This window comes from Prionailurus bengalensis, chromosome E4 (genome assembly GCF_016509475.1).
Source record: "Prionailurus bengalensis isolate Pbe53 chromosome E4, Fcat_Pben_1.1_paternal_pri, whole genome shotgun sequence".
In the NCBI taxonomy this organism is placed as follows: Eukaryota; Metazoa; Chordata; class Mammalia; order Carnivora; family Felidae; genus Prionailurus; species Prionailurus bengalensis.
In genome coordinates this window covers 62275432-62288354 of record NC_057360.1, presented here as the reverse complement: position 1 = coordinate 62288354, position 12923 = coordinate 62275432, and the positions used below count along the sequence as shown (strand labels likewise).

At 46.4% G+C, this 12923-nt stretch overlaps 1 protein-coding gene across 3 annotated transcripts in view; it reads left to right on the top strand.

The window, feature by feature from the left end:
- The window catches only part of DDR2 (discoidin domain receptor tyrosine kinase 2), a 156809-nt gene extending 147330 nt beyond the window's left edge, over window positions 1-9479 (top strand). For 2 of the 3 annotated variants that reach the window (XM_043567560.1, XM_043567559.1), the window contains exons 16-17: window positions 426-575; window positions 2648-9479. In XM_043567560.1, coding sequence (XP_043423495.1) covers window positions 426-575; window positions 2648-2782 — 285 coding nt within the window. In that variant the 3' untranslated portion in view covers window positions 2783-9479. The remainder of the gene's footprint in view (window positions 1-425; window positions 576-2647) is intronic. The other variant, XM_043567561.1, reaches the window with a different exon arrangement.
- The last annotated feature ends 3444 nt before the right edge of the window (window positions 9480-12923 follow it).

The window sequence follows — 12923 nt, the reverse complement described above, 5'->3', positions numbered from 1 at the left end:
GGGGACAAGACAATGATCTGCAGCTTGAGGCCCAAGCAACTTCATTTTGTTGTTGTTGTTGTTTTAAGTTTATTTGTTTATTTTGAGAGAGAGAGTGTGCAAGTGCACGAGTGGGGGAGGGGCAGAGAGAGAGGGAGAGAGAGAATCCCAGGCAGGCTCCACGCTATCAGTGCAGAGCCCATCACGGGGCTCCATGTCACGAACTGTGAGATCGTGACCTGACCTGAAACCAAGAGTCGGCCGCTCAACTGACTGAGCCACCCAGGCACCCTATTTTGTCATTTTAGATTCTCCATGCACATCTTGGCAGTCCCAGTCTTCCTTGCCCTGGGGAGTGGAAGGGGGTGACCAGGTCATGCAGATCTCACCCGCGCATATCATGCACCAGCTATCCTGGTTTCCTCTTCTCTTCCTTACGTGAACAGGGCAAATTCACGACAGCGAGTGACGTGTGGGCCTTTGGGGTGACTCTGTGGGAGACGTTCACCTTTTGCCAGGAGCAGCCCTATTCCCAGCTGTCTGATGAGCAGGTCATTGAGAATACTGGAGAGTTCTTCCGGGACCAAGGGAGGCAGGTGAGAACTGCTGGGGGTGGGAGGGTGTGCACCTGGGTGCTCCACAAGGTGAGAAGAAGTCCTGACTTAGCAGGATAGCCGGAGCTGGGAGATGGGCTACATGGATGGCAGTCTTTGGTCACTAATTATCCAGAGAACATGAAAGACTGAGGTCCGCCCCCCACCACCCCTGCCAGCCATACACTCTGCCTGATCCACATGGCAGGGATCTGTTCCGCCAGGTGCCTCCGCGACTCGAAGACAGCAGGAAATCAAATCCACTCTCTCACGTTTGCCCTATTTCTTGCTGTGGACCGTATGGTTCATCTTCCTGGTTGAAACACTAAGAACAAAAATATAAGTTTAAAAAATGAATAAGGGATTCATTGGCAGTACCTAAAAACTTGGTTTGGACTAAATATTTAGCAACGTTTCTGGACTGTTGTGCCGGGAGATGAGCAGATGTGTCCAGAACTTGGGGAACAGCGGGGTCCCACGCTGACGAGGGTCCCAATTCCCAGTCAGGATACTCTAACATTTCTTTACTGACTTGGTTTGTAAAGACCCCGTGACCTGTCGGATTTGGAGCTTGCTGATGTGGCTGGAGCACTGAGCCTCCCCAAAGTGGCCTGGCCACAGCACCCTGGAGGGTGGCAGTTGAAGCCAGCTAGTGAGAGGGAGAAGGCCTGCAGAAAATGAAAACGTAGGGGCGCCTGGGTGACTCGGTTGGTTAAGGGTCCGACTTCAGCTCAGGTCACGGTCTCACGGTTCATGAGTTCGAGCCCCACATTGGGGGGGTGGGGGAAGAAAAGAAAAGAAAAGAAAAGAAAAGAAAAGAAAAGAAAAGAAAAGAAGAACTTAAATCCTTAAATACATCGAAGTAAGCAAAAGATAAGAAAGATAAGCAAAAGATAAGAAGAGATAAGACAACATGCAGGTTGAAAGCCAGAGGAAGAGGGCCTGGGATTTCACTTTATCTTGCTGCTCTGTAGATCTTTTGGGAGCAGGGGATCCAAACGACCTGTCTTGGTTGTAAAATAATTGCGTTCATACCATGACAAAGGGCAAATTCACCCCTGTGTGCAGTGGACCAAGGCCAAGTGAGCGGACCAAGGAAAAAAGTTATTTTTCTACTGGACTAATACATCATGACAGGAGGTTGACCTATTCTAGTTTTAATTTCTAACAATGCCCAGGATTTTATTTTTCTTATTTATTTTTAAATACTCAGCTTAAAAGGGTCCCCCAGTTCATCTTCACTACTAGTAGTGAGCCAAATGTATTTTCACCCACTACCAAGGGGTCAAATAGCAAAGTTAAGTTATTGAATGAAGCTGAGGTCAAAATCAGATATTACCATTATATGCTCAGTGAACTTCTCCCCTATAAGCAAAAGTTGCTATTTTCGATAAAAATGTATTACATGTAGCACCTTAATCACTAAACATAACTTGTCAAAGTTAAACTTTATTGTAGTCTCCAAAATTTCATCACTTTAAATTTTACTCCTAAAATGTCCGTATTCAAATTTTAAGTTTGACATTAGAGTGTAGGGACAGCAGTTTCTCAATACTGTCAGCTGCAAGGTGGACTCTGAGGTCAGCAGACTCCTCTTCGTGGCCCAATCCAGGGCAGGGGGTCCCAGAGAACATTATGGGAGGAGCAACACGGATATTTCCAGCATTCCAGTGTCTGCATCCAGCTGGGGTCCTATTCTGGTAGAGGAGCTGAGACCACCTAAGTCACTTTCTGCCCCTGCCGTGATGGGCTCGGCCAAGATAAACCTCAACACTTGGGCCGTAAATGGAGGACTTGGTGTTCTAACAAGTTGCTTTTCAGTCTGAGACCTCTTTTTGGCTAGAGTTTCGTCTTTTGCATGACAGTGGGGACCTCAAACAACTAGGCAAGACAAGCCAAGGGACGGGGGCCGAGATGTGAGCGGGAAGAACAGACACCACACCTGTTTTAGTTTTCAAGTTCAAGCAGGGAGGGAGGCAGACAAAACTATAATGCAACCAAACTTCCTTCCCTTCCCCCCCCCCCCCCCCCCGCTTCTTAACATCCTTGTTTTCTGTTCACCTTTGTTTTCAAAGACCTACCTCCCCCAGCCTGCCATCTGCCCTGACTCTGTGTACAAGCTGATGCTCAGCTGCTGGAGAAGAGACACCAAGCATCGTCCTTCGTTCCAGGAGATCCACCTTCTGCTCCTTCAGCAAGGGGACGAGTGACGCTATCACTGCCTGGCGACATTCCGATGGCCCAGGTCCTTCTCACGAGACCTACCACTCACCCACGCCTAAGCCACTCCATCCGGACGTTGAATGGGCCCGGGGGACGGAGGCTTATTCACTTCTCTGTCTCCGTCCCTGGCCTGCCTTCACTCCACTCCCCCACTCTCTACCCCTGACCCATATATACTCTTTTTTTTTTTTTTTACATTAAAGAAGTCAAAAAGAAAAAAAAAATCCTAGGAAAGATAAAATCTAGTAAAGAAATCTTACGTAATATACCAAAGTGTTGGATAGCAAGCTAGACAATTTAGATAATTTATAAAGGTTAAATATGCTATGTTTATAAATGTGCAAATGCTACAATATTTTTCCATGTCACCTTTCAAAATGTATCTTCAGAAAGAAAAAACTTGAAGAATACTGATATCTTAGGAAGCGTGGGATTAAGCTTAGGGAAGACACTCGGTAAGCGTGGAGAATCCGATGAGATGGTTGGTATTCGGTAACTGATCAGAGATTTCTGAGTTTCCTAATGTGGCCTCTGGACACGTCCCACCCTCTGCCTTTCCTTCTCCTGTCAAAGTGGATGAGACATGCTTGAAAAACCCCAGGTTCTCAGAATGGGTGTTTTGTTCATTTTGTGGGCGGGGTCAAGGGGGAGGTCTAGATGCATAGGACATACAGAGAGTGTGTGTAGGAGAGAGCGTACCTCAAGGCCGTGGGAAGGGGAATCGTCATTTGCCACAAAAGTACCTTGTGCGTGGAAGGGTTCCTGAACAGAGAATGGACATAGGAAAAGAAGTCTATGGAGGGCAGGTACACGTGGGCTATTCCCTTGTGATTTCTGCTGAGGGTCCCCCACTTGCTCAGATATTTTCAGGCACGTGTTTCAGTGAGAGCCTGGTGTTGAATCAGTAGAGACTGGTGTTTTGATATCCGGACCATGGGTCCTTTGGTTTGTCTTTTCCAAGTCTTTCAGCTCTTTTATCAGGAGCATCCCCTAGGGGACCCGTGGGCTGGGGTGTGTGTGTGAATTTCTCTGGCACAAATACCTGAAGGCCCTGTGGAGTAGGGAGTAGGTCTGTTCTGAGTGTTTCCAAAATGTTGACCTAGGGCCAACGAGGGAAAGTCGCAAAGAGATAGCTTTCCACTCCTTATTAGAGCGAGCATAACCAGCAGAACACATGAAGGTGAACGGGTCACCTCCAGAGGTCGGGGGGAGTCCTTTGTTGCCGAAGAGTTTCAGATGCAGGCTGAGGAGCCAGGCAAGAAAGGGAGAGGCTTTGAAACCCAAGGTAAATGGTAGTATGAGCTGGTTGACCCTCCGAGTCCTTGATTGCAGAGAGGCACAGGGTGAGCGTGAGAGAGAAGTCCCTCACTGCTCCTGCTTCGTGTGGAGGCTCTTACCCCGGCGGATGGTGCGGCCAGCAGGAAAGAAATCCTGGGGTTCTGGGTTCAGAAGCCACGGAAACTGATACACTATCTAGTAAGAGTCCCCTCGGAACAGATGATGAGCTCTCTCCTCCACGAGGCCTCAGACTTAATGGGAAGCAGAAAAAGGGGCCCCTCCATTCCCTCCGAGGGAGCAACAAGAAAAGGTTACAGGATACGCTTCCCAAGTGTAAGAAATAGTCTTGAGATCTTGGGTCTGCTTCCCTAGCTCTCACCCGGCCCCCTGTGCACAGTCGCTCAGGGACTTGACTGTCCTCCCTGGTTCAGCCTCTAACATCCCTCCAGGCTACCGCAGAAGCCAAGTGCCCAAGTCCCCCAGACGGTCTTGTGACCCGAGCAGACACCTTCTCCCATAGCTGCCCTTCGACTCTGGGCTCCAGTCTCTGCCAGGGCCGAGGCTGCCGAGATCATTGGCGTGGGGGTCAGGAGAGCGTTGGCTTGGAGCTCTGATCCTACTTCTGCCTCAAGCCACGTGTGTTATTCTTCACACTTTCTGGAATGACTTCACCTTTCCGGACTTTACTTTCCCTAGCCATAAAATGAGGGGATGGGGTTAGACGGCCTTGAGACCCCGCCCAGTTCTGATAGGTGCAGTGCTGGCTGGATAATTGCATCTAGAGTTGACGCAGATTCTGTCATCTGGTCACGTGGTTGTCCTGCTCTGCCGATCGAGGTCAGCAAAAGCAATGATGCAGGGAACGCACTGTCACAGTCATAGTAACAGCGGCCACTTGTACAGCGCTTTCAAGTTCATCAGGCATTTCCATAGACATTATCTCATCTGACATGTGCAGGGCCCCAGACTCATTCTCCTACGTCCCAGGACCTGTCACACTGCTTTCAAGACCCGTGTTAACTTCATGTATTCGAGAGCTCTCTAGAGAAACAGAACCAATAGGATATATGTGTATACACACACACACACACACACACACACACACATATAAATTTATTATAAGGATTTGGCCCATGTGATTAGGAGGCTCAAAAGTCTCACAAGCTGTCCCCTGCAGCTGCAAACCCAGGGAAGTGGGTGGGGGGCCCAGTTCCGGGAAAACGGAGGACAGAAGACTGACGTTCAAGTTCAGCAGTCAGGCAGAGAGAGCAGACTCCCCTCCTCTGTCTTTTGCATCTTTTCCCGAGCGGCCCACACCAGAGAGGGCAGTCTGTTTCACTCAATGCACCAATTCAGATGCTGAAGTCCTCTGGAAACACCCTCACAGAGCCACCCAGAAACCCTGTTTCATCTGGGCACATTGACACGGAAATTTCATCACCTCGCTGCAGGTGAAATCCAGGCCTACGGCCTATCCTCTGTTTTGCACCTGCCTCTGGTAGACCCACATGCAGCCCGCGCCCGCGGCTTCTTATGTGGCCAGAGAGAATAACATCATCTCCCCATCTTTGCCTAATCTCTCCACTTCTTTCTTTTCACACTTCTGCCTCAAACCACCGCACGCGTTCCATGATGCCCCGTATAAAAAGAAAATCATACTGGAGATAAACTGAACGTGTCTGGATTTTCCTGGCCTTGAGCCACAGAGTAATTGGTTTCACGTGGCTCCCAAGCCCGTTCAGGAGGAACGGAGGAAGAAGGAGGAGGAAGCTTTCTGGCACTGAGACTCCTACCTTAGAGACCCTGCTCTAGCTCCTAGCCCGGCCATGCCCGCAGAGCCTCGCTGCACGGACCAAAGAAACCCAATAGCAGGACATGGTGAAGAAGGCTTAGTACGTAGAATTTCAAAGTAGCTCAAACTTCGATGAGAAGAACGTAGCTGGGAGCTTTGAGAAAAGGAGATAGGAAAGGGGACAGCGAACCACGGAGGCCTTGTTAACCTTCGTAGTGAGTCATCCCCTTCGTGATAGATATGAGCTACTTCATATCCAGATTGTGTTTGGGGATCGTCAGATTCCACGTTGTACTTTTGCTGGTGAATGTGCTGCTAACTAGGTCCAAATCTGGATGTGCTGTCCAGACGCCTGTGTGATCAGAAGGGATCTGGAACGGAAGGAGGCACAGAGGGGAAAGTGTGGTCTTGATGCTGTGGAAAGATCACGTACAAGTACACAAGACAGTATGAGGAAGAGCATTACATGGAAAGGGAGTAACAAAGAAAAAGAATAAATGAATGTGCATGTGCCTGAGTGGGGAGGTGGGTGGGGACTAGAAAGAAGGCTACACAAAAACAGGTAAGGGAGAGTGCAGGGGAAGGACCCTGGGCGAGTCAGAAACAGGTGGGGCAGGTGAGAATCCATGCCGAAGCATGAAAGCAAATCTCGGAAGAGAGATCCGAGAGAGGGCAGAAAATGTAAGTGTTATTGGAGATAAAAGGTAAATATGTGTAGGGAAAGAAATTCTGGATGACAGAGATGATAAAAGTATTAAAAAATGAAAAGTCAGGTGCGCTGTATGAAAAGGAAGGGAGCTTTTCAGAGTTTTTGGAAAGGGAAGGTCCTTATAAAAACACATAAGCAACCATCAGGGAATGATCTAATTTCAGACGGGGGCGGGTGAGGGGGCGCCCCGTCGAAGTGTATTCTGGACCCCGCAGGCGCTGGGGATATCGGTGGTGGGAAGAGATCGTTCCTTTGCTTGAGCTGGACTGTGTTTCCCAAGTGCTGCTTTGGAAACGATTTGTGGCAGTTCACGGGGTGTTGTTTCCCTTCCCTTGCTTCTGTTGATCAAATCCATTTAAAATAATGCCCATCACTGCTGTGCCCAGAAAAGCCACAGGGAAACACTGAAATAATAGGCCGAAGTTAGACAAGACCAAATCTCACTTGATATCTATGCGGAGAGGTATACGCCACGTTGGAAGCAAGTGTTTCTCTAGTCCCATCCAGACTTCCCACGAGGAAGCCATGATGTGGGGCTGAGCCATATGTTTTGAGTAAAGGGGAACAGAAGAGGGGGAGTGTCTGCAAGAGGGAGAGATGAAGATATTCCAAGGAAATATTCCAAAGCAGAACAGCATCTTGTTTTGCCCAAAACTGAAAAGAAAATGAAGAAAATTACAGCCAGGGCCCAGATCACTTCCAGCATATGGTTAATAAGTCTTTGATCCTAACTGGAATTTATGTACCTGCCGTCTTGGCCTTTTCAGTAAGATCTCTGACCTCTGGCAGTGTATACGGTAGGTCCCTAAAAATTTCTGGAATATTGATTGCAGATTCTGATCTATGCTGGGAAGTCCTTCTTGAATTGAAAGTTAACATTTTTATAGAAACAGATGAACGCCTTTTCCACTTGGTAAATGCCTTGGAATGCTGAATCAATACGGAAAGAGACCAGAATGGTCAATGGTGATTGGATTTCTGACATTTTTAGTTCTCTGACACGATTAGCTGCATTGCTTGATGGCAGACAAGTGGTGGGTAATTATTTACTTGGTGTATCTTTTATTTAAAAACTTGTTATTTTGAAATACTTTAAGACTCACAAGAAGTTATAAAAATAGTGGAGCGGCCTTACCCTAACGCCAGGCTTTCCCCATTGATAACATCACATGTGACCGTAGTCTATTCTCAAAACCAGAAAATTGACATTTGTAATTCTATTCATTAAACTGCAGACCTCACTCAGATGTCACCAGTTTTTTTTACATGTATTTATTTAGTTTCTGGATACTTTATCCCTTTCTGATTTGTAACCTGGCCCCGCGTGGGATGCGGCAGGAAACACACTACAATTCTGCAAAATTCTAGAGAGAATACAACAAATTAATGTGTTCCTTTGTCAATGAGAAAGATCCTGCCTAGACCGCTTCCACATTTTCTGACTGGTTTTGCTGTTTAGCCTCTGGACCAACCCAAAAACAACCCAGAAGGATTTGGAAACACAAAAGACAGTGAGACCCGCACGTAGTTTGCTGGCTAGAGAATCAGTTGTAGGACGTTCTAGATGGTTCCTGCAGTTCCTACAAGTGGTAAGATTTGTAATGGTGGCAAGCAGGGGACTTAGGGTAAATGGGTCTTTTGGTCAAGAGCTAGGTGGCACTTAGTTGATGGCACCAGGGCTGGCTTGTGGAAGGAACAGAGTACGGTGGCATAGGGTCCCCTAACGTGTGATGGACACAATTTTCGGAGTAGTACAGACATTTAATTTGCCTAAATACCAATTCTTAAACGGAATGGCAGGTACATTGGACCAAATCAAATGTAAACACAGAAGCAACTTTGGGGGCAGTTGAAACTCTGGGTTTGCGGATCGCAGCTGTGAGTTTTGTGATGGCATCTTTAACGTGCCCTATTTAAGGGTCACAAGGTGGTAACCACGTTCACACTGCTTAGCCTGTGTCCTGTAAAGTTCCAAGCATGTAGTGAGCACTCAGTAGATATTTGCTGAGTGTTGTTTTTTGAATGAATAAAAGATAGAGACCGAAACTTGTCATTCAGCGTAACTGGGGTGAATTTAGGGAGAATCGCTTTGCTATATCGTAGAGGGTTTATTTTCAAACGAAGAGAGAAAAAAGAGTGTGCAGACTTGTACCTGGTGAAGTTCATTCTCAGTTTGCATATTTTCTAACGACGACATCGATCTATGGAAATACCTCATTCCTTGAGGTGTTTAGACAGCAGTTCAAGGCAGTTCTCTGCAATGCACCCCAGCAAGAGCCCCAAACCCAGCCCATTTGAAGCTCTTTGGTTTCTCCTGCAGACACCTGGTCGAGAACTTGTAAAGGAGAAAGGTCAAAGTCCCAAGCAGGCCTGTGCTTACCCACATTCACAATTGCATATAAGGGGAGACTTTGCACAAAGACTTACTGGGAAAGCATAATGTGATAAGGCAATTACTTTGAGTGAAAACCTGTTTTCTTGCAAAGAGGCTTGGAAATAGTTGAAATTGGGGAGGATTCCTGCAAACACACCAAGAGTTTGTAATCTAGCCTATTCATTTTATGCCCTTTACTACTCATGATATCCTATTTTTTCTACCCTGTTGTCTGGTAACTTCCTAAGGGTTGAGTTTCTGAATCAACACGGCTCACTCTTCCTACGAGGAGGGACTATCTGAGCCTCATTTTGCGGGCTTTGGAGGATGATGTGTCTTGTCAAGGGGCAAAGAGCAAACTGATTGATTTCTGCTTAAAACTATCCTAGTCATTCCGAAACAGAATAGGTAAAAGTTCTCTGTATTAGAAAAGGAAACAAGATACCAATTGTATATTTTCTTTATTTATTCTCTGTAAGTCTGTCAGATGATAAATTGTAAATAACAATGATTAAAGAAATATGCTACTGACGGATCCTTCTTCTGTGCAAATAGCGCCGGCTCCTGGCTTTGCGATCTTCACTCCTTACAGTCTTTCTGGAGTAGTGAGGGGGCAAGGGGGCAGAGCCAAGGGTGTGCGGGGGGGTGCGTGGGGTGCGCGGGGTCGGTAGAGGGTCTCTTGCGCAAGCCTGTCTCCTATTCCTTGACTGTGTACGGGAAGGAAAGCGTCTGGGTCTCTGGCGCACCCAAACGTACTAGAGACCTGGAGTTTTGTGTCGTCCCATTCGTCCAGCTCTGGAGAGGCCAGTCCAGAATTAATTGAGGATGCTTTATTGTTATTACAAAGTTGTCTTGCCTGATACATAGAAATCCCTCCCAAATCCAAAGATCGTCTGGCTCGAGACAGACCACGCATACAAAAAGCGACAAAAACTATGAACAAACAGAATACAGACCGAGTCTTCATACGACACATTAAGATGAACCTCCCCTCCCCCCCCAGCCACCCCCACAACATGTTTCTTGGTCTCTGAAGAATAAATTTATACTTTGAATTTTCTGAAGAATTATATGTTTTTTCAGCGATGGCCATGGTAGAGAATGGATAAAAATTCTCAGAGGACAATAATTCACGAACACACACTCAGACCCCCAAAGTATCTAGTGTGATTTCAGTACCAAAGGCCCGGGGATGCAAATATCTGTGTGGTGGGAGTGGGTCGGAGGCAAAGGAGAAAAAAAAGTAACAGGCAGAGCAGAGATGTTCAAAGAGGTCCAATTCCATGGTCAACACCTGTCGCCAAGCTTTAAAGGTGGGTGTGAGTGATACAGCATAGGTATATGCTGTGCATGTATCTGAGTATGTAATTTGTTCTGAGGACACATATTAAGTCTGCTCTTTTATGTTTCATTTATTAAAAAAAGTTTTTTTTAATGTTTATTTCTGAGATGGAGAGAGACAGAGCATGAACAGGGGAGGGGCAGAGAGAGGGAGACACAGAATCTGAAACAGGCTCCAGGCTCCGAGCTGTCAGCACAGGGCCCGAACTCACAGACAGTGAGATCGTGACCTGAGCCGAAGTCAGTGGCTCAACCGACTGAGCCACACAGGCGCCCCTGCTGTTTTACGTTTTAACTAACAACTTCAGGGACTCTATTTTGCTTAGTATTGAGCACTACAAACTGATTTGTCGCCACTTACAATTTTATATTCATTTCGTATTTGAAAAAGAAGTATACACACTCATCTTCTGGTCCTTGACTCACACCGAACAATAACTCCTTACGGATTATATGTCTTATAATAAGACATATTACCTCTTGCTACCTGAGGAAATGGGTAAAATCCCACTCTTAAAGCAGGTTTGGTCCAGGCTGGATGTACAGTGATTGGAAGAGGAGACAGATAAAAGACACCCACAAGAAATGCTACATGGCCCCACGGTAGCTGTTTTGTTTGTTTGTTTGTTTTGTTTTGTTTTTTTCTGACCCTGTTTGCAAACCAGAGACAAGTTAGTTCTGGAGAGGTTTCTGAGGACCCAGAATAGAGCTCTGTCATGGGTGCTAAAGGTAACTTTACTGAGCTTTGTCTACCTGAGGACTGTTTCAGGTACCATAAAAGAAACCAAAGATCAGTTTCAGGGTTCAGGGTAGAGCAAAATTTATTTTATAAGGCAGTAGTCAATTTACTATTCTGATCAAGGGGCCAAGGTTTGCGAGGGGTAAACAGGATCAGTCATTGTGTACCAGGTTCTTCTGGTTTCCAGGAAAACAGCTCACAAACAATACAAACTCAAGATGACTAGTTTGGGAAGATAAAAGTCATACTAACTCACCTATCAGTAAACTATATATTATAACTTTTACTGAGCTGTGTCCTACACGTGATAAAATATTTTTTAAAATACAAAATTCAGGGGCGCCTGGGTGTCTCAGTCGGTTAAGCGTCCGACTTCAGCTCGGGTCACGATCTCGCGGTCCGGGAGTTCGAGCCCCGCGTCGGGCTCTGGGCTGATGGCTCAGAGCCTGGAGCCTGCTTCCGATTCTGTGTCTCCCTCTCTCTCTGCCCCTCCCCCGTTCATGCTCTGTCTCTCTCTGTCCCAAAAATAAATAAAATGTTAAAAAAATATATTTAAAAAAAATAAATAAAATACAAAATTCAATGACATGTGTTGTCAACAGATTTCCATTCTCTTAGTCTCTCTGGCCCCTCTAGTGGTTCAGCCCATCCCGTGAATGTTAAAGAACTTTGAAAGCCCCAACTTCAAGTGAAAGAAGGAAGCAGAGACCAAGGTTTCCCCCCCTTGGATGGGACCGACATCACGCTAGTAGGAGACTGCCCGTCTCACTCCACTTTTCCTGCCTTCACTTAACTCATAGTCCTGTACTCTTGTCATCCCCAGATTGTGGTGATGCTGACTCTCCAGAATCTGCACCCCCACCCCCACCCCCGCCCTCGTAGGAATGAGTTTGCCACAGGACAAACATGGAGTTGTATTCCCTTTACATGTCACTTCTGAGCCCTAGGACACTTTAAAAGGAGCCTTTGGGTCTAGACTGTAAAGATTGGGGTTAACTTTAGTCTTAGGACTTCCAGAAAATATTGTTAAAGTGTGGTTTCTTTAGAATGGTTGAATCATGGGGTAAGGGTAGGAGCTGAGTTCCATCCAGAGAACACTAACCAAGTTTTGGGGCCCTGGGCAGCTCAGTCAGTTAAGCAACCAACTCTTGATTTTGGCTCAGGTCAGGATCATAGGGTCATGGGGTCAAGGACTGAGTTGGGCTCTGCACTGAGCATGGAGTCTGCTTGGGATTCTATCACTTTCTCTCTCTTTCTCTCTCTCTCACTCTCTGCCCCTCTTCCCCTCCCCTCTAAAAAATTGAAAAAACTGTGATTATTTAGGAATCCAATATTTAAATAATAGGATTTATTTTTAATATAATTTTATTGGTATAAGATAAGGGATTTCTAAACTAGCTGATATTATCAGTGGACAGAGAACCAGTTCTGAACTCGGGTTCAGCTGCTCCCCACTCGAAATCAACACTCGAGAAACAAGTGATGGTGGGAAACAAAGGATGCTTTATTCAAGGAAGCCAGCGACCTGGGAAGATCGTAGAGTAACTTCTCAAAGACCATCTCCCCATCCAGGTGAAGCTGGAGCGTTTTAAAGGAGAAGGCATGGGAGAAGGGAGGGGGGCCGTGTGCAGGAGAAGCAGGCGTCCAGGCAGTTAGTTATGTGTCAACATGACCCTGCACAGACGTGCTGGCCTCCGTGGCACCCGTTTTCCAATGTAGTCCGGTCTTATCTTCTGGGAAAGTTTGGTTCTTTACTCCCTAAGGCCAGAGGCACATACACTTGAAGCAACTTAACTCTTACAACCGGTTGGAGTGCTGTTACAATATCAAATTAATCAAGACCTCTATGATTTCAAAAGACAGTATAGATTATATCAGTCTCATATTGCTCGGGG